Genomic DNA, 20314 nt, shown 5'->3' on the forward strand with positions numbered 1-20314 from the left:
AACAATTAATCAGTGGAACAGCTTTTCTCCAGAAGTTGGGGGTGCTCCAACACTGGATGTTTTTAAGAAGATGTTGGATAACCACTTATCTGAGGGGTTGGACTAAAAGAACGTCAAGGTCCCTTCCAACATTCTATTCTGTTCTGTTCTGTTCTGTTCTATGCTATTCTATTCTATTATCTACTCTACTCTACTCTACTCTACTCTACTCTACTCTACTCTACTCTACTCTACTCTACTCTACTCTACTCTACTCTACTCTACTCTATTCTATTCTATAAAATGGCAGCCTGATTGTGAGCTAAATGTCTATGGAGATTCTCAATCCTCCACATCATGGTTGTCCCCAAAGAGTTTTTTTCAAGAGGTAGCTGGACTTTCTTTGTTTTTCCTTGAAGACATTTTGCTTCTCATCCAAGAAGCTTCTTCAGTTCTGAACTGAAGAAGCTTCTTGGATGAGAAGCGAAACATCTTCAAGGAGAAACAAAGAAAGTCCAGTTGCCTCTTGAAAAAGCAGCCTGCTTGTGCTTTCCCAGATCTTAACGCAACGGCTCTCAGTGTGAAGTTCTTCTCAAGATTCATGATGAGGGCATCTGTTTGCTTTTCTGCAGGTGAAGGAGGCGTCAGTGAAAGCCCAGTGGCCAATGCTAGGTGTCCTGGTTCGTCGTACAGAGCAGCAAGATGAAATTATACGGAACATTCCCAAAGTCCTTATGGACAGCAGAGTTCTTGACTCTTTCTACATAGCCAAAGTAAGCACTTCCAGCTGTGAGGTGACCAGGGCATGAGTGACTCTCTGAAGCCCCCCCCAACCGCGATCTAGGAAAGAGCACAGCTGGTGCGCCAGATGACGCTATTAATTTTGCTTTAATGGTGAAGTTATGCATGATTGCTCCAATGTACATTGTCTAATAGATACGGCTTCCTGTTTTTAGAGGCTTAACCTTTTTTTGGATGTCTGTGAAGAGTGTAAACCCCCCATACCGAAGAAGATATTCCAGGCCCTTTGTGACTTTGTATTCAAGCAGGTAAGAAAATGTCCTGTGACACGAACATTTTTTTTGGGGGGGGGAATAAGGAGATACCTATTATAATGCCCCGCCAACAGATCCAAGCCATGTGGTTGACCTTTCATGCAGCAAATTATGATCTCACCATCCCCCCCCCCAAAAAAAAAAGAAAAGAAAAGCCAAATCAAATAGCTGGTATTCCATGCAAACTGACTCCTGGGTGATTTGAATGAATTTTCCATGAGCCTTTCAGAAATGTTCAGCTAAAGGACAAGCTAGCTTTTCATCAAGTGGATACCCCCAAGCCCTCTTTGTTCAGTTTTGATATTGAAACTACTTGATCAAAAATTCTAAGACCCTAAAGTGAATATATAGGGACACGGTGGCTCAGCGGCTAAGACGCTGAGCTTATTGATCAGAAAGGTCGGCAGTTCGGTGGTTCGAATCCCTAGTGCCACATAACGGAGCTCCCCTTACTTGTCCCAGCTTCTGCCAACCTAGCAGTTTGAAAGCATGTAGAAATGCAAGTAGAAAAATAGGAATCACCTTATGTGGGAAGGTAACAGTGTTCTGTGCACCTTTGGTGCTTATTCATGCCAGCCACATGACCACAGAGACTGTCCTCAGAACAATGCTGGCTCTTTGCTTTGAAACGGATGTGCCAGGAGAACCTTTCCCTTTCCCTTAAAGTGAACGCAGGGTCCACAACAGAAAATAACAATAATGTTTTTTCCTATTGCTATGTCTTGCTCTGTTCTAGGTTCTACCACTCGATACTCCACTACAAAAGAAACCCCAGATGTTTTCACGACAGGATTGGAAACCCAATATTCAAATGACCACTATGGAAAGGCAGGATTATGAAGGGGAATTGGCTATGTGTGATCTGGTGGGTAGTACATTGTTTTGTGATGTGTTGAAACCAGACAGGAAGTGTGATTAGAACATTTCACCTATGCAGCCACCCTCAATGGAAAACACAATTCAGTGCTTATTTAAGTGTGACATTTGTCTTGACTCTTCCCCCAAGCACTGGGATAAGATGAAGTGATGGCTAGTCAGAGGTTTCACCTGGTGCCAGGTTTTTATTTTTTAAAATTTATGATTTTAATAGTTTTATTTATTACACTTATATGCTACTCATCTCACCATCAAGTGACTGTCTTACAACAAGATAAAAACAGCATAAAGTATTAAGTGATAAATATTAACTTTGAAATACAAAAGGTAACTAAGGAAGGAAGGAATATACAATGTGATGGAGGGACAGGGTTTTTTTCACCCATTAACCACCTCTAGGATGAGATTTCCTCATCAAGACCACAGGCTAATTGGTAGAATCGGGTTTTAAGGCCAAGAGGGTTGAAACCAATATCTCCTTGAGGGGCACAATATAATATGTTTTCTATGTTTTGATTCTTGATGCCCAGAGTTTGGTATAAGACGAGTGGCTATATAAATGTTTTAGATTAAATAAATACATTTAATGTAAACAAATAATTTTCCCTCAGTCTGGAACTTACTGAGGAAAAAGGCGTCTGCCAACTATTGATTATCTTGAAATTATCTTGAGGTTGCATAATCCCCGACCTCCGGTCCTTCCGACGCGCACTAAAAAGTTGGATTTTCCAGCAAGCCGGCCTGGCCTGAATAGAATAAAATATAGGATTAATTTGGTTGTTAATTTTAATTTAATTTTTAAATTTTTATTGTAAATATCAATTGGGTTTTTTGGATACTTTAATGTCCCTTTTAATTTTTGTAATATGTGTTTTCTTATGTTGTACGCCGCCCTGAGTCCTTGGGAGAAGGGCGGCATAAAAATCCAATAAACCTAAACCTAAATCACTATCAGCAATTCATTTAATACTGGGGTCCTCAAACTTTTTAAGCAGGGGGCCAATTCACAGTCCCTCAGACTGTTGGAGGGCCAGACTGGCAGGATGGGTGTGGCTAGGTGGTCATTTGACTGGGTGGGCATGGCTAGGTCATGTGACTAGGTGGGCGTGGCCAATTTAACAGTCCATTGAACAATGCACACAAATTAAACTTTAATTTGTTTTGCTCCTAGGGGTGTTTTATTTGCTTTTGTTGACATGTTGCTCTTTTGGTTGCCTTTTCTTTTTACTAGATCGTTTTTTCAGTTATTTAGAAACTCAGTTTTGCAGTGATTCTTCTCAGCCTCAAGGAGCTTGAGAAATCTCTCTCTGTCTATCTTTCTTTCTCTCTCTCTCTCCCTCTCTTTCTCTTTCTGTCTCTCTCTCTCAGTCTATCTATCTCCCTTTGTTTATCTTCTGGAGGTGGGGGAGGTGAAATATGGGCCATTTTCACCCATTTTTTGGCCTCCAGGAGCATCTGTGCACCTCGTTTTTCACTCCCGCCCCCCCCCCCCACCTCCAGAAGCATTATGCAGGCCAAAAACATGCAAAAATGGCTGGTTTTTTGGCCAGAAATGGGCCATTTCCACCCATTTTTTTGGCCTCCTAGGGCATCTGTGCACCCAGTTTTTCACCTTCCCTGCCTCAAGAACCTCTCTGCAGGCCAAAATTGTTGGCCTTACTTTTCAGTTCCAGTCCGTGGGGCTCGTGAAGGTAAGTCCTTTGCTTGGCTGAAGGGTGGGTGGGGCGATGTGAGGGGGGCAGCCTCATGGTTCTGCGCGGGCTGGATTTATGGCTTTGGTGGGCCACATGTGGCCCCTGGGCCATAGTTTGAGGATCCATGATTTAACACAACTTCTTCCCAAGTGGGTGAAGCCTCCCCTCTACGACCAAAAAACGAGGAAAAAAGTGGAAAAACTGAGGGATGGATTTGATCTCAAGCTCTACCGAAATTACATAAATCTACAGGTCCCCAACAAATCAGATTGTAAATTAAGTTCTGAATATTGCCCAAGCGAGCATATAGTATTTGGGAACCAAATTAAATAAATAAAGACATCTTTGCCATTTTCTTTACAGTCTTGTTATGAACATCAAGAGATCTGCAAGGATCATCGTTCTATGCTTATGGATGCTTTTGGTCACCTTGGTAAGGATCAAGTTCATGGGAAAGGTTTCTACAAGTATTATTTTTTTCTTGGTTTTCATCCAAGTGCCACACCTCACCTAAATGCACAGACAATAACAAGCAGATTTCTGGTATAGGACATACCCATCAAGATGTTATAGTGTATGTTGCAATGGTGGGTTGCAAGCGGTACACCCCGGTATGGGAGTACTGGTGCCTGCCAGAAGCACCAGGTACCATTCCGGTACAGTGCTCTGGAGGGCCCACCTGCCCGCCTGCCTGCCCTCCTTACCTGTATTTGAGCTCTTTGGTGCTTCTGCACACGGGCATGGCACATATGATGCCTGCGAGACACTCCACTGAGCAGTTGGAGCGTGGTGGAGGCATCGTGGAGGTGTCGCCAGAGGTAAGGACGCATGCACACGTTGTGCACGTTCATGTGGTGGACGCCGGGCCCCATTGCACCGTACCAGTTGCACTGGGATCTGGAACCCACCACTGGTATGTTGGGTCATAGAATGCTCTTGTTCAAGGTTTCTGTCAGCCATGTCTGTTCCAGGATACTCCACTTCTTAGAATATCTTTATTGTCATTTTGAATGTACACTAATAGGCATACATTAAAATGAATTTTGTTGCATACGGCTCTCAAAGGGTCACCATCTCAAATATGCATTATATAAACGACCAAAAAATAAATAGATAAAAAATAATAATAAATTATGCATATACATGCATACCCACATATATTATATGACACAGAGAAACAACACAGTCTAGTTCAGCCTCCATTTCTCCCATTCAATTATTGGTTGGTTTTCTCCAAGAGCCACAGTAATTCCATGGTTATTGACTATGTTCTCTCTTCATTGTACTACTTCAAACATTTATTTTCTTCCCCTCCCCTCCCCTCCCCCTCCTTTCTCCTCCCCTCCACCACCAATAATTTAGAGACTTTTTTGTTCTCCTGATGCATGGATCATGCAATTTTGACTACAAATTGTTCAGAAGACCAATTTGAAGAATTGTCTATGTATATGTCTGTCTGTCTGTCTGTCTGTCTGTCTGTCTGTCTGTCTGTCTCTCTCTCTCTCTCTATCTATCTATCTATCTATCTATCTATCTATCTATCTATCTATCTATCTATCTAGTATCAGTAGGCTGCTGGCAGTTTGGACCAGTTTGCCCAAGCTAGTTTTTACCATTCTGTGTGGTTTGGAGAACTGGAAAATCAAAACACTGGCTGGGCCCACCCTAGTCTGTTTTTGGGCCATTTTCAGCCATTTTGGGGCCATTTTCAAGCCATTTTCTGGGCTGTTTTCCAATCAAAATCAGCCCCAAAAAACCACCCCAAAACAGGCTGTTTTTTAGGCCATTTTCAGGTTGGTTTTTTTGGCTAAATTTGGTTTGCAGGCCATTTTCCAGGCTGATTTTGTCTTGAAAAACAGCCTGAAAATGGTCCAGAAACAGCCTGGGTTTGGGGCATTTTTAGACCATATTTAGGACATTTTTCAGGCAGTTTTCAGACCATTTTTGGGTTGTTTTCAAGCCATTTTTCCAGCCAAAATTGGCCCAAAAATGCCCCCAAAACAGGTCTCTTTCAGGCTGTTTTTCGGGTCATTTTCAGGCCATTTTCCCAGCCAAATTTGGCCCAAAATTCCTTGAAAATAGCCCCCAAATGCCCCAAAACAGGCCATTTTTTGGGCCGTTTTCAGGTTGTTTTTTGGGCCATTTTTCAGACCGTTTTTCCAGCCAAAATCAGCCCGAAAAATGGCCTGAAGCAATATTTGGGCCATTTCTGGTTGTTTTTCTCTTTCTCATCTTTCTCTGTATCTCTCATTTTTCAGTCTCCTGCTGTCCTATTGATGCACAAGACTTCCTGCAGAGTCAGATGAAAGATGCTGCAGAAGATATTCGTGTTGGATTCTTAAATAATTTAAAAATGATTGTCAGCCATGATGAGAGTAAGTAGCAAGTACTACTCTCCAAAGAAGCTCTTAAGATACCAAAAAGAGAATGCACCACATTTACGCAACACCCTTTACTTTATGCACAATCACTGGCCCTGCAATTATTGCTATATATTGTTCCCAGAAGGTCCTGCCAATGTGAACAACAAGGAGGGATGCTATGAACTGTAATTCAGTTATATCTTAAAGGTCAATGCCCATGATCTGCTTTAGAAAAAAGAGTTGATGGATGTGTGGATTTAGTTATTTTGTTATTAAACCATCACCGTACCGAGATTCACCAAGGAATGCAATCAATAACTCAGATGTTATGGAACAATATATATCTACACGTTAAACTTTAAGCAGGAAGTAACCAAACTAAACAGAAGGACATTAATTTATGATTATCCTTCAAGCTTCCTTTGTTTTCAAACAAATAAATGCTTGTGTGTTTAGAGCCTTTTGTTGCCACTGTGATTTAAATTTTAAACAACTGGGAGTCAAATTACTCCTTGTAAAATCCCAGTTCAATTCACGGGGAATCTTTGGTTATTTTCAGTATATGAAGCAAGAAACAGAAAACGTCCAGTTGTGGAAGCTGTGAAATGCCTTCTGGATGACCATAGTGAAATGGTAAAATAGTAGAAACCTATGAAAAACAAAACAAATTCAGTCCAAAAGCCTATAGAAAATTGCACCAATTCATGGCAGGTTAATTCAGAAAACTTTCTTAAGATGGAATTCTTTTTGGAAGAAAATCCCAGAATTTGCTATGTACTTTGTGAAGTAGCACCTCTTGGTGACAGGTAGTCCTTCTATAGTTTTTGCCTCATTTAGCAACCATGGGCATTTCAGACAGCAGTGAGAAAGTAACTTTGCAACTAGTACTCTCATTTTACGATCTTTGCAGGTCCGTAAAGCAAAGGAAAGTCAAAGTAAAATTGTAAATTCATGATAATTCACTTGGTGACCACTTTGCTTAATGACTGAGTTACCAGTCCCAATTGTGGTTGCTAAAAAAGACTGGGGATAAATGTATTCATTAATAATGTTTTATTAACTTTACACATAGTCTTGTTTAATTGTGCACAAGATTTTTTTTAGTGCACTAGCTGATAACCTGGCATTGCCCGGGTATTTATTTATAGTGGGGAAATGTCCAGACCAAATGTAATTTGTAATGTTGGATTTTCCCCTTACCACAGGGAGCCCCCTTGTGGAGTACTGTGAAGCTGTTACCATGGCAACTCTATTGCACTGCATAGTAGAATCCATTTTAAGGCAGTACAGTAGAAGTCATTTAAAGGCACAACAGGCTGCATCTTAATGTCAGCGTTCCAAATATCATGCAGAATTAAATCAGAGTCCAAGGCAGAGGAAAGGAATATGATACACACCCCGAGGAGTTTTAGGGGTGTCTTATCCCCACAGTATTTGTCTCCAGAGAGTAAGTCATCTGTGTACCAAGTTTGGTTGAAATTGCTCAAGGCGTTCCAGAGTTATGCTGGAACATGCATACCCATAGATAGATAGATGATAGATGGATGGATGGATGGATGGATGGATGGATGGATGGATGGATGGATGGACGGACAGACAGACAGACAGACAGACGATAGATAGATTTAGATTTAGATTTTTGACAATTTTTATCTTTTGTGTTTTCCCCAGAATTTGTTGAATTCTTCAAACTCTTGGTTGCAATTCTAACTTTTATTAGAAGTATTTATTTATTTCTATATCAAATTTAAAGACTGGCAACTGCACTCTCAGAGCAACTAATCTGATAGAAGAACAAATGATTCAATATGTGACTGGGTGATCAAATTAATTGTATTTAATTCTAATTAAGTGAAATTTAAAATTAATACAAAAGTTCAGGTCCAACTGATTTCTGTTGTCCAAGTTCTGCCTGCTTTTTTAAGTGTGGACCATCAAAAAAAAGTCCCCTTCCTCCGAAAGGATCGTTCTAGCAATCTTCTAGGCTAGTGTCCTATTATTTGTCCAGGGGAGAGGAATTCCTTTGCAGAAGTATTGAGCCCAACTATCCTGATTTACATTGTGAACTGGTTCCACCCAGTCAATGCACCTTTCTCAAAAGACTACTGTCATTATCCTCTCTAGCATGCTATATACTCATCATTTGGCAAAAGTTTATGAAGGCTACTTATGGGGTCCTATAAAGATTCTGCAGCATTCAAATGTAATAATTACCATCCTCATCATCTACCTCATCATCTTCTTTCATTCTTTGACAGGTGAGGAAAGCTATTCTGTGCTTTATTAAAGAACTTCTTCGCTCTCAGAGTGTCGAAGGCTGTGCTGTGTGGGATATGGTTGACTACATCTTCAAGCAGTTTACCGTGTCAGTCAGCCTGTCAGTGAGTTGAGCACTAGTAGTAGCACTTAGACATATATTGCTTCACGGTGCTTTACAGCCCTCTCTAAGCAGTTTACAGAGTCAGCATATTCCCCCCAACAATCTGGGTCCTCATTTTACCAACCTCAGAAGGATGACAGGCTGAGTCAACCTTGAGCCTGGTGAGACTCGAACTGCTGAACTGCTGGAAACTGGCAAACAGCAGAAGTAGCTTTCAGTATGGTATTCTAACCACTGCACCACCACTGCTCTAGATGCCTAATTAAATGTCAGGGTTCTAAGTAATATATTCATAGCAAGCAAAGCTTCGGGTCAAGTGGGTTCCTCAAAGAATAGCTTTATTGGAAATATCATATTGACAGATATCTGGTGAAAACCAACTCTGAGGGTTCCCATGGTTTTCACCTAATTAAAAATAAAAAAATTTCATTTTTTCAAAATGATCAGCCACATGGTCTAATCATGGCTCCGTCTTTGCCTAGTGACATCACTCCTCCTTCCTCCAACCTGGTGTGAAAATGTCCTTGGTTCCCAACAGAAAGTATTTTGTTTTGGCTACAAAGTCTCAATTATCTCAATTCCCCCCTCCCTATCCCTCAGCTCCAGTGTGGCAGCATTGAAGCTCCTAGATCTGTGATGGCAAACCTATGCCACATGTGCCACAAAAGTGGCACACAGAGCATGCGAGCCATTGCCTGTTGCTCTTCTGGGTTCTGGTGTGCCAGCCAACTGGTCGTCATGTGCATGGGTGTGTCAGAAACTGGAAGAGCAGCCACCCAATGTGCATGGACATGCCAGGAAGATGATCTTCTGGTTTTCGGTGCACACATGCACATCAGCCACCTGGTCTTCCAGTTTCTGGCATGCATGCATGCGGGAAGGTCAGTTGGCCAGTGCACATACTCATGCTGGAAACCGGACAACCATCTTACTGGCGTGCATGCACACCAGGTGGCTGCTCCTCCAGTTTCAGGCACATGTGCACATGCGCACATGCATGCACTCCTGTTTCGGCACTTGGTGCTAAAAAGGTTTGCCAACACTGTCCTAGATGGCTCTGGTCAGGTCAGTTTCAGGGTTGACACTAGAGCCTACACCACTGGATAGCTAAAATATTTTTAATCTGGAAGCTACAAAGTATGCAGGAACTGGTTATGTCTAGTTTAATGAAAAGAAGGACTAGGGGAGACATGATAGCAATGTTCCAATATCTCAGGGGCTGCCACAAAGAAGAGGGAGTCAAACTATTCTCCAAGGCACCTGAGGGTAGAACAAGAAGCAATGTCTTGATGGTAACTAATCAAGAAGAGAAGCAACTTAGAACTGAGGAGAAATTTCCTGACAGTTAGAACAATTAATCAGTGGAACAACTTGCCTCCAGAAGTTGTGAATGCCCCAACACTGGAAGTCTTTAAGAAGATGTTGGATATCCATTTGTCTGAAACAGTACAGGGTTTCCTGCCTAGGCAGGGGATTGGACTAGAAGACCTCCAAGGTTCCTTCCAACTCTGCTATTGTATTGTATTGTATTGTATTGTATTGTATTGTATTGTATGGCATGGCATGGCATGGCATGGCATGGCATGGCATGGCATGGCATGGCATGGCATTGCATTGCATTGCATTGCATTGCATTGCATCAGGGTGGAGGCTGCTGGCTTTCTTCAGGTCTATGCTGAACTATGGTCTTTTTATGGAGCTGCAAATGTAGACATGAATCCTCCTTGGTTGATAGGAATGGCCCAGTCCAGCTAGAACAACCGTTAGCCCACACATGACAGTAAAAGCAAAGAATAAATAGCTTTCCATCCGAAAAACTCTTAGGATACCCAGGAAACTTTCACAACAGTCACAGCAATCTATTTCTGGGAAGTTGGCTCATCTATTTTCAACATTTCAGTGTTATCCATTTTCACAAATTCTATTTACTACCTTCAAGAAGTTGAACCAAAGACATCTATGACAGTATTCCACTTTGATCCCTTTTGCTTATGTATTGGTATTAGCTTCTTTTACAGATAGTCCTCGACCTACAACAGTTCATTTAGTGACCTTCAAAGTTACAATGTCACTGAAAAAAATGAGTTATGAGTTATTTTCACACTTACGACCATCGCAGCATACCTGATCAAAATTCAGATGTTGGCAACTGACTCATATTTATGCCAGTCATAATATCTTTTGTGACTTTCTGACAAAGTCAATGGAGATACCAGATTCACTTAACAACTGCGTTACTCATTTACCAACTGCACTGATTGACTTAACAATTGTGACAAAAAAAGTTGTAAAATGAGGCAGAATTCACTTCCCAAATATTTCACTTAGCAACATAAATTTGGGGCTCAATGGCGGTCATACGTTGAGGACTAACTGTACTCTAACACATGATTTGAAATCCTTGGAGGCAGCAGGATTTTTGGCTTTTTCCTTGGAATCCATTTACCGCTTATTGCAGAAAATCAACCGTTCCAGTTTTTGTCAGCTGAGCGCAGTGCTGAAGCCAAGGTAACCCAAGATATTGGCTTCCTCAAGAGAAGGACAAGGTGGCATCTCCCACATTCTCAATGCCAACTGCGAAAGCTGACTAGCCTGGCACCTGCGCTGTTACCACTGCAATCCCGTCATTGTTGCTTTATCTTCCCATTTTGTCCACTTAAAGAACCATTGCAGTACAATGATGCCAAGGTGCACCACTTAAGCAAGGAACATAGTGAGATTCACAGTACATGCTGGAGTGTGTGATCAGAGTTGGCTGCTTCCTTGGCTGCCTGCTCATTCAGAGGGCCTTCCTAGCAACAATGGGAACCATTTCTGCTGTCCCTGGGATCCACCACCTCAGCTGGCCACCTCATTCTGCCTAATGGAAGGGTCTAAAATCTAAAATTACTAGCCTTGTTTGGTAGTCCAAACCAGAAGCACAACCAGGAGGACTAACTATGTCCTTATGGTAGATTTGCTTGCAGGTTTGAAAGTACCCCCCACCATGCCTCACTTCTACTCCTAAAAATGTCGGAGGGTCCCTTCTGTGAGATTTTCACCACCCTTCCTCCTTCTCAAATTACTTTTATTACACTGTGGTTTGGACCATAGGTCTCCAACCTTGAGAACTTTACGACTTGTGGATTCAACTCCCAGAATTCCTCAGCCAGCTGGCTGAGGAATTCTGGGAGTTGAAGTCCACAAGTCATAAAGTTGCCAAGGTTGGAGACTCCTGGTCTGGACTCTTCTTTTTGTCTTCCAATCATTTTCACATGCCATTATAATAAACCAGTACCTCCAGTGTAATATATCCTAAGGCATATTTCTTTAAAACTATTGGAATTAATATTCAGGTTGTCTTACTTGAATGTACCCTTACAATGCATCTTCTTTGTCAAATTATTCTCTCCTGCATGTTGCTATCACAGGGGAAAGACCCTGTTGCAGTTCAAAAGGAAAAGTTAAAAGAGGAGCATATTCAAGATATGTGCATTGACGTATTGGAACATGTGAATGCTTCTGCAGAAGGAATGAGTAAAGTAAGTATCTTTTATGTAGAGTTTTTTTTAAAGAACAAATGTTCCATTTAGTTCATCCGTCATGCTGCTTAATCAAATTATCTGAAAAATGTAGAAAAAGCAACATTTCCCTCCTGTTCTATTTTTGGACGTGCCTGTACTTTCCTGATAATTTGTTATTCCAGTCAAAGCACCGAGTAATTAAAATAGGATGCTAACAAAAGAAAATACCACTTGCAATGTTATTCAATTAGTGAAGTTTTTAATAGTATAAATGGATTGAATAGAATAAAAAACATTCTATGCAGTTATTCTGGTAGCAGTAAAAGATGTTTGCAGTTACCTATTTAGTGATGGCCCTGATGGATTTATAGTAAGATTTTACGGAAAGGCATCATATATTTTTTCTTGCATCGTATATCTAGGGGATGAATGCTGAGTCTCTAACTTTATTTTTACACTGTAGTGCCATAGCTTTTGATTCTTCTTAAATAGCTGCCTTAAATTTCGTGAGGTTTCAGTGTTAAGTATAGCTCTTGCTATTGTTGCAGGATAAATAAATAATTCTGCCAGATGTTGGGCAGTCCAGTTTCATGGTTAATTTTATAATCTGTTAATATTAAACATGCATAAAAGCAGAATGAAGTCAGAATTACTGACTTCATTGAAAGGTTTTGCTGTCTGTTGATGTTAAGAAAACCAGATCAAAGTGAAGGCAATATTTCCTCCCTCGACCTCATCCATCAAAGGAAAAATGGGCAAAGTAGCATTTAACAAAGTGTTGCTCATTCTTCCCACTTTTCTGGAAGAAATGTTTGCTTTCAAATACAGGTAATCCTTGATTTAGGACCATAATGGAGCCTGCCTATAATGGTTGTAAGTCAGGATGCTCATAAAGTAGATCAGCCTCATGACTGACCTGCTTTTGCAACCTTTTTTCTGATGGTCATTAAGCAAACACAGTGGTTGTTAAGCAAACACAACAGTTGTTTTGTGAACTCATTGTTTGCCCTGGGGTGTTTTTGCTGAAAAGTGGAATTAAATATTTGGTTTTGCCAAAAAAATATTAGTAAATCGCAGTCACTTGATTAAGAGATGCTGCAAATGTTTGTCTTGGTTTTTTCTTTCTTTTTTTTCTTGCATTTTTTTCTAATTTTAAAGGTAAAAATGTTTAATAAAAACTATTTTTAAAAAAAGAGAGATGCTGCAGATGGACATACAGTAAGTGCAAATTGATTGCCAAGTGTCCAAAATGCAGTCGGGTGACTGTGAGAGAGGCTATTGGAACTTCGGCTATTGGAACTTCAGAATTGGGTCATAAATACCTTTTAGGAGAGAATGGTCCAATATAACTTCAAACAGTCAAAACAGCCACTAAGCGACTAGTCATAAATCAAGGATTATGAGAATTCAGTTCACTCCTAGAAGTCTGGAAGAAGAAAATGGATTGTGAACAGAATAAATACTGACCCTCCTCTACTTTCTTTCTGCAGGCTCTGTGGCCCAAACTCTTAGTCTTTGTGGTGCCTGCTCCTTATACTCGCACTCTGATCCCCCTCTGCAGATGTTTGAAAGAGCTGTCCATCCTTCGGCCAGATGAATCGACTCTCTTCCTGGGCTCGTGTAAAGGAGGTTGGTGAATGGCAGATAATATTGTGTAGGCTTAAACTAAGATGGTGCTTCTGTGCAGAGCAATGCGAAATCTGCACCTTCCCCATTAGAAGGGTCCACCGGGAGATGTTAGAGTGGGAAGACCTACCTTGCAGTCTTGTGTGGTTGTGTAAGCAGGGGTGGGATTCTACCGGTTTGGATTGATTCGGGCAAACCAGTTGTTCCGAAGATCAGCTGGGAGCGAAGCGGTTCGCTCCTACAAGCAAGTGGGCCCGCCCGCCCGCACCTCCACTTAACCTATCTTTAACTTCTCAGCTGAGTCGCATGGCAGAGTGGATTGCCACGCCTCCGCTGTTTTCCTTCCCAAGCAGCAATTCGGAAGGTAAGTATTCTGTGAACTGGGCATGTGCGTGCAGTGCAAGCTCAGAGAACCAGTTGTTAAACCAGTGGGAATCGCACCCCTGGGTGTAAGAATGTGACACTCGAGCTGTAGAGCAGGGCTGTCAAACTCACAACCCGCAGGCCGGATGCATTACAGGCTGGCCATACTCCAGCCCAGTTTAGCAAAGGGGGGGAAAAGTCATGTTACGTCATGTGTTGACGCCATGACGATGCGAGTTTGACACCCCTGGTGTAGAGGAAGCCACCAGGTAAAGAGGAAAAAGTATTCAGTACATTTCATTGGATCTGCGCACAGGAACAAATATGAACATGGAGATTCTTAAAATAGTTACAAACATGCATAGATCTATGTATCCATATCTCATTAGGTATGCTTTGCCTAAACCTTAACCAAGTAAGACAAAAGCATACAATAAACCAAAGAAATAGATACATTGTGCTATACATGTTAGTATCTTAAAATGTTATAACTTAAAAAGTTATAATTTTTTATTTGCATGTATAGTGGGAAATTGGTTCAATATATTGTATTTTCAGATGCTAACTGGACACTTCTGCCTCCTGCCATGCATGCTAATTTACTACTTGACTTCCTATCCTTACAACTCTAAATAAATATCTAGCTGTACCTATTAGAATGATGTTTAGGTGCATGACTTTTTGACCCTACAGATAGAGCTGCAGTGGTGCAGTGGTTAGAGTGCAGTACTGCAGGCTACTTCTACTGAACACTGGCTCCCTGCAGTTTGGCAGTTTGAATCTCACCAGGCTCAAGGTTGACTCAGTCTTCCATCATTCCGAGATCGGTAAAATGAGGACCCAGATTGTTGGGGGCAATAGACTGACTCTGTAAACTTTTTGGGGGTGTCCAGTCTTAGTTAAGGATTACCTGTATTTTGCAATTCCTTGCAACATGGATCATAGACAAAGCATGCCAGTGAATCTAGTAGCTCATGAAGAATGGACTTTCTAAGGGGCATCAATTAGTGATTTGATAGGAAAAGCATTTTCACCAGTTTTTTTCCAAAGTTGACAGAGATTTGTGGGCTTTCATCACCTAGAATTCTGGCAATTGAAGTCCACACATTTTAAAGTTGTCCAGATTGAGAAAGTGACCACTATCTAGAATAGTGATCACTTCCTATTTATCCATATACCATATTTTTTGGAGTATAAGGCATACCCTTTTTCCTCAAAAAAGAGGCTGAAAATCTGGGTACGTCTTATACACTGAATACAGCAGTTTTTGCCTCCTGAAACCCCACCTCTTCACCAAAATGGCCATGCATAGCTTTTAGGAGGCTTTCAGGGAGCTCCTGAGGGCTGGGGAGGGCAGAAATGAGCCAAAAATGGGCCGTTTCCCCCCCCCCCCCAGCCCCCAGCAGCAATCTCTAGAAGCTTCCATAAGGCTATCTATTCATTTTGTTTGACAAAAATGAGCCCATTTTCACAAAAAATGGGCCATTTTTGACTCATTTTTGGCCCCTCCACCCCCCAGCAGCACTTTGCAAGCCCCCACAAGGCTATTCATGCCTTTTTTTTTGAAAAAACAAACAAACAAACAGACCGTTTTCCTAAAAATGGGCCATTTTTGGGAGGTTTGCAGAGTCCAAACACATTTTTTCCCCTTTTGATAAGCTCTTAAACTGATTGATGAGAATTACATTGATCAAGTGCTGTGCCAGCAGAAACACCTACCTATCTACTGTATTTCTATCTCTCTATTTCTCTCTCTCTATCCCTCTCCCTACCTATCTACCTACTGTATTTCTCTATCTCTCTATTTCTCTGTCTATCCTTTATCTACCTACCTAACTAACTACTCTCTCCCTACCTATCTACTGTATTTCACTCTCTCTCTTTCTATTTCTCTCTATCCCACTACCTACCTATCTACCTACACGCACTCTCTCTTTCTCCCTCCCTCCCTACTGTATTTCTCTATTTCTCTCTCTATTTCTCCTCTCCTCTCTCTCTCTCTTCCTACCTTTATCTCCCTCCCTACTTAACTACTCTCTCTCTCTCTCTCCCCCTACCTATTTACTGTATTTCTCTCCCTCTCTATCTCTTTATTTCCCTACCTACTTTTTTTTACAAATTTGCCTCTTCAAAATCTTGGTGCGTCTTATACTGGGGTGCGTCTTATACTCCGAAAAATACAGGTAGGTGCAAATTTCTGTATCATTTCAGATTTTGAAGCAATTAGAAGGAAATTCATCCTTCTTAAAAGTTATCCTGGAGAGCAAATTTGGGAATTATATGAAATGAATAGCAAAACATTACTGCATTCTTTCGAATCTTCTATAACATATATTTGTTGCTGTTCTCTTTTTAGTAAATCTTCCAAGTGCCCAAGGATTGGTAGCAAGGCTTCTGGTGAGCAATGCTTAAAATAAAATATTCTCCTTTTCAAACTTAAGTATAAATAATTGTAATATGCTAATACTGCAAGTATTAGATTAGATAGATAGTGTACCACTCGAGGTGGCACAGTACTTTGACTCAGTACTGCAGGCTACTTCAGCTGACTGCTGGTGGCATTTTGGCAGTTCAAATCTCACCAGGCTCAAGGTTGACTCAGCCTTCCATTCCTCCGAGGTAGGTAAAATGTGGAGCCAGATTGTGGGGGCAATATGCTGATTTTGCAAACTGCTTAGAGAGGCCTGTAAAGCACTGTGAAGTGGTATATGTCTAAGTGCTATTGCTATTAATATAGTAACTTCAAAAGAAGCTACCATATTACTGTGTATTATTTCTTGTGTCAGACAGACATGAATTTTGGAAACTGGATATTCATTTCAAAAGTAAAGGAATCCATAGCAAACCAAGATCAAACTGCTTCCTTTTACAAAGACTGTTGATCTGTATTCTGAAGCCATTTTGAAGTGACACAGATCCTATTTTGCTGACTATTGTATTGTCACCGTAAAGGGTAGATGACTCTAAAATCACTAGAATAAATCAATAGTGTGGAAATAATTGAAAAATATTTGTGAAAGTATGCTTTTTGTATTTTCTTTTACATTCATCGTATTCTGGGAAGTCTTAGCCCCTAGCAATAAAATGGCAATTCTGAAAGCAAACCTTTTAGAGCAGTGTTTTTCAAATTTGTCCATTTGAAGATTTGTGGACTTCAGCTTCCAGAATTCCCCAGCCAGCATGCTGGCTGCAGAATTCTGGGAGTTGAGTTCCATCTTAAAGTTGCCAAAATGCTGTTCAAAAGTGACATTGTACGATTATATCTTCAAACACCAGATGCAAGAAAGCAATGATGACCTTTGTATGATGACATCATCGCTGTATGTCATCATTTGTGGGGGGAGCATCGTCATTTGTTGCAGATCCATTGCCTTCTTTCATATTTCAGAAACTGGGGACGGGAGATTCAGATTTGATTGCTGATGTCCCAATACTTAATCCTGCTACCTATAATATTTACATCACCACCAGGTTCTTTGGATAGTATGAAGCGCTACTATCATGGCAAACATTCATTTATTAGAGATTATGCATGAATTGCTGCTTATCCTTAATAAGGCTTTAGTCCCAGCCCCTGTTTAAGATTTCAGTCTTCATAACTCATGTATTTATGCTTTATATTTAAAAATAAACCTGGGACTCCAACTCTGTTCTATTTCCCACCAACAGGTCTTGGCCTCAAATCCTAACCAAAGAGGTAGTTGGGCCCTTCAACTTTTACACATGCTCCATACCAATATCCACCCAGCAGTCAGAAAACTGTGGGCAAAACAAATCCCCTTTCTTTGGGAATCCTTCCAAGGTTAGTAGATGATGAAAATAAAATAATATAATAAAATGATTTGATTGATCCATTCTGACTGTCATCCATCCTAATCTTACTTGTTCTACTAAAGTTCTTTGTCTGCATGGCAGGGACCCAAATGGCATGACGAGGGTCACATTTAGATCATCAGTGGTCCTCAGAATCAAAGTGCACACAACTAAACATTTAGTCCTTCTTGGTTTGGGAAGGGGGAGGATAAGAGGCATAGGGTTGTCTTAAGATTTGCAGATGCATAAGACATTCCTGTCATTGAAAATTCTTGAAATAGCAAGAAAATCAAATGCAGCCGAAAAAAGACACTGGGAAAGTGGCGTGTGGGGGAGACCAGGCAGCAGTCAGTCAGCATTATTAATAACTACTACAATGATGATGATGACGATGATGATAGTCACCACTTCATAACCACCAAAGAATTGGGTTTGAAAATACAAAAGAACCAAAGAGGCAAGAAGAGGAAGCCTAAATGGAAAATTTGGTTGGAATTGAAGATCAAAAAATTTCATGGAGACTTGAGCAACTTGAAGAACCTAAGGCAAGGTCAGCTAAAGAACAAGCAGGTCAAAAGCAGCCTGGAAGCAAGATACGATTTGGAGAATAAGGAGATTGCGATAGTAATTGAAGAGCTGAAGCAGAGGGTTGTTGCCGTTGCTGAAAAGATTAAAAGATATGAAAACTGAGTAACTCAATTCAAGGAAAACTCACAGTTCAGAGCAAATCAGTACCAGTTTTATAAGAGCTTAGAAAGTGGAGATGGAGTAACAATAAATGAAAAGCCTGATAAAGAGAAAATTCTGAAATTCTGGAAGAATTTGTGGGAAAACAAGAAGAAGCACAACAGAAATGCAAAATGGATCAAACAGATTGAGAATTCTATTAAAGTGCATAAAATGGAAGATGTGAAAATAACAAAAGACAGTACAAAGACAGTCAAGAAAAGTGAAGAACTGGAGTGCACCTGGACCAGATGAGTTACATGGCGTCTGGCTAAAGGCACTTACAAGTGTTCACAAAAGATTGGCAGCCCAAATGAACCAGATCTTAAAAACACCTGAAAATGATGAATGGATGACAACTGGAAGGACATTTTTGATCCAAAAAGATAAAGAAAAAGGAAAGGATCCTGGAAACTATGGGCCAATCACCTGTTTGCCAACAACATACAAGCTCCTTACTAGTATCATTGCAAACCAAATTTATGGATACTTGGAAAGAAATAACTTGCTTCCTGTAGAACAGAAAGAATGCTGCAAAAATTCAAGAGGAACAAAGGACCAACAGCTGATTGACAAACTAATCCTAAAGAATTGAAAGAAAAGATGAACCAACCTATTTGTGGCTTGGATAGACTATAAGAAAAGTATTTGATTCAGTTCCCCATAGCTGGATCAAGAAATGCCTGAAAATCTTTGGCATCAGCAGCAACATACAAAAATTCATGGAAACTTCAATGAACCTCTGGAAAACGAAGCTTATAGCTAATGAAGAAGTACTGGGTGAAGTTGAAATTAAAGGAGGCATTTTCCAGGATGATTCCCTTTCACCCCTACTTTTTATACTCTCAATGCTACCACTGACAATCATTTTGAAGAAGATGAACTATGGATACGAACTTGCAAAGAAAGGACTGAAAATTTCGCACTTGGTGTACATGGATGATTTGAAGCTGTTTGGTAAAACAAAAGCTGAACTGAATTTATTAATTGAAAGCACAAAAGAATTTAGCCAAGACATTGGTATGCAGTTTGGAATTGACAAATGTGCAACAATGGCAACAAAAGCAGGCAAGGTCATAGAAGATGATGGAATAGAACTTGAGAATGAAGAAATGATAAAGGCAGTAAAACCAGAAGAAGGCTACAAGTACTTGGGGATTTTAGAGGCCTCTGACTTAATGCATAATAAAGTCAAGGAATTAACTTCAGCCAAGTACATTCAACGAATTTGCAAGATATTAAAGTCCAAATTGAATGGAGGAAATATCATAAAAGCCATAAATACCTGGGTTATACCTGTGATTTGATACTCTGCAGGAATAATTGACTGGACCCAGATGGAGTTGGACAATTTGGACAGAAAAACAAGGAAGCTTATGACAATGAATCATGCTTTACACCCTAAAAGTGATGTTGACTGATTATATCTACCAAGAGCAGAGGGTGGTCGAGGACTCCTACAAGTAAAACAGACTGTGGAAGAAGAAAAACACAGCTTGAATGATTACATCCAGAAAAGTAAAGAACCAATGATTAAGGAAGTAAATAAAGGAGGCCTTTTAAAGACAACTAAGTGAAAAGCTGAATATAAGAAAGAAGTAATTGAGAAGCGAGTTGAAAATTGGAAAAACAAAGCTATGCATAGCCAATACTTGAAAAGTATTGAAGGCAAAGCTGACCAAAAGCTAACTTGGAACTGGTTAAGATCAGGAGCACTGAAAAAAGAAACAGAGGCTTTATTTTAGCAGCTCAAGAACAAGCCTTAGCTACAAACTGCATGAAGGCAAAAATACAACATGTTACCACCAACTGCAAATGTTGCCTCTGTAATGAGAGAAGACAACACATCAGACATAACAATAATTGAAAAGAAAAAAAGTATGGTTCATTGGCATTGCAATACCTGGTGATGCACAAATTGAAGATAAACAGCAAG

At 40.4% G+C, this 20314-nt stretch overlaps 1 protein-coding gene across 1 annotated transcript in view; it reads left to right on the top strand.

Moving 5' to 3' along the window:
* The first annotated feature begins 644 nt into the window (after nt 1-644).
* The window catches only part of LOC116506349 (maestro heat-like repeat-containing protein family member 2B), a 61082-nt gene continuing 41412 nt past the window's right edge, over nt 645-20314 (top strand). Inside the window, exons 1-12 of the mRNA XM_032214052.1 lie at nt 645-752; nt 936-1028; nt 1771-1899; nt 3968-4037; nt 5863-5979; nt 6527-6600; nt 8226-8348; nt 11758-11868; nt 13341-13479; nt 16196-16236; nt 17509-17641; nt 18370-18383. Coding sequence (XP_032069943.1) covers nt 645-752; nt 936-1028; nt 1771-1899; nt 3968-4037; nt 5863-5979; nt 6527-6600; nt 8226-8348; nt 11758-11868; nt 13341-13479; nt 16196-16236; nt 17509-17641; nt 18370-18383 — 1152 coding nt within the window. The remainder of the gene's footprint in view (nt 753-935; nt 1029-1770; nt 1900-3967; nt 4038-5862; nt 5980-6526; nt 6601-8225; nt 8349-11757; nt 11869-13340; nt 13480-16195; nt 16237-17508; nt 17642-18369; nt 18384-20314) is intronic.

Source organism: Thamnophis elegans, chromosome 1 (genome assembly GCF_009769535.1).
Source record: "Thamnophis elegans isolate rThaEle1 chromosome 1, rThaEle1.pri, whole genome shotgun sequence".
NCBI classification, from domain to species: Eukaryota; Metazoa; Chordata; class Lepidosauria; order Squamata; family Colubridae; genus Thamnophis; species Thamnophis elegans.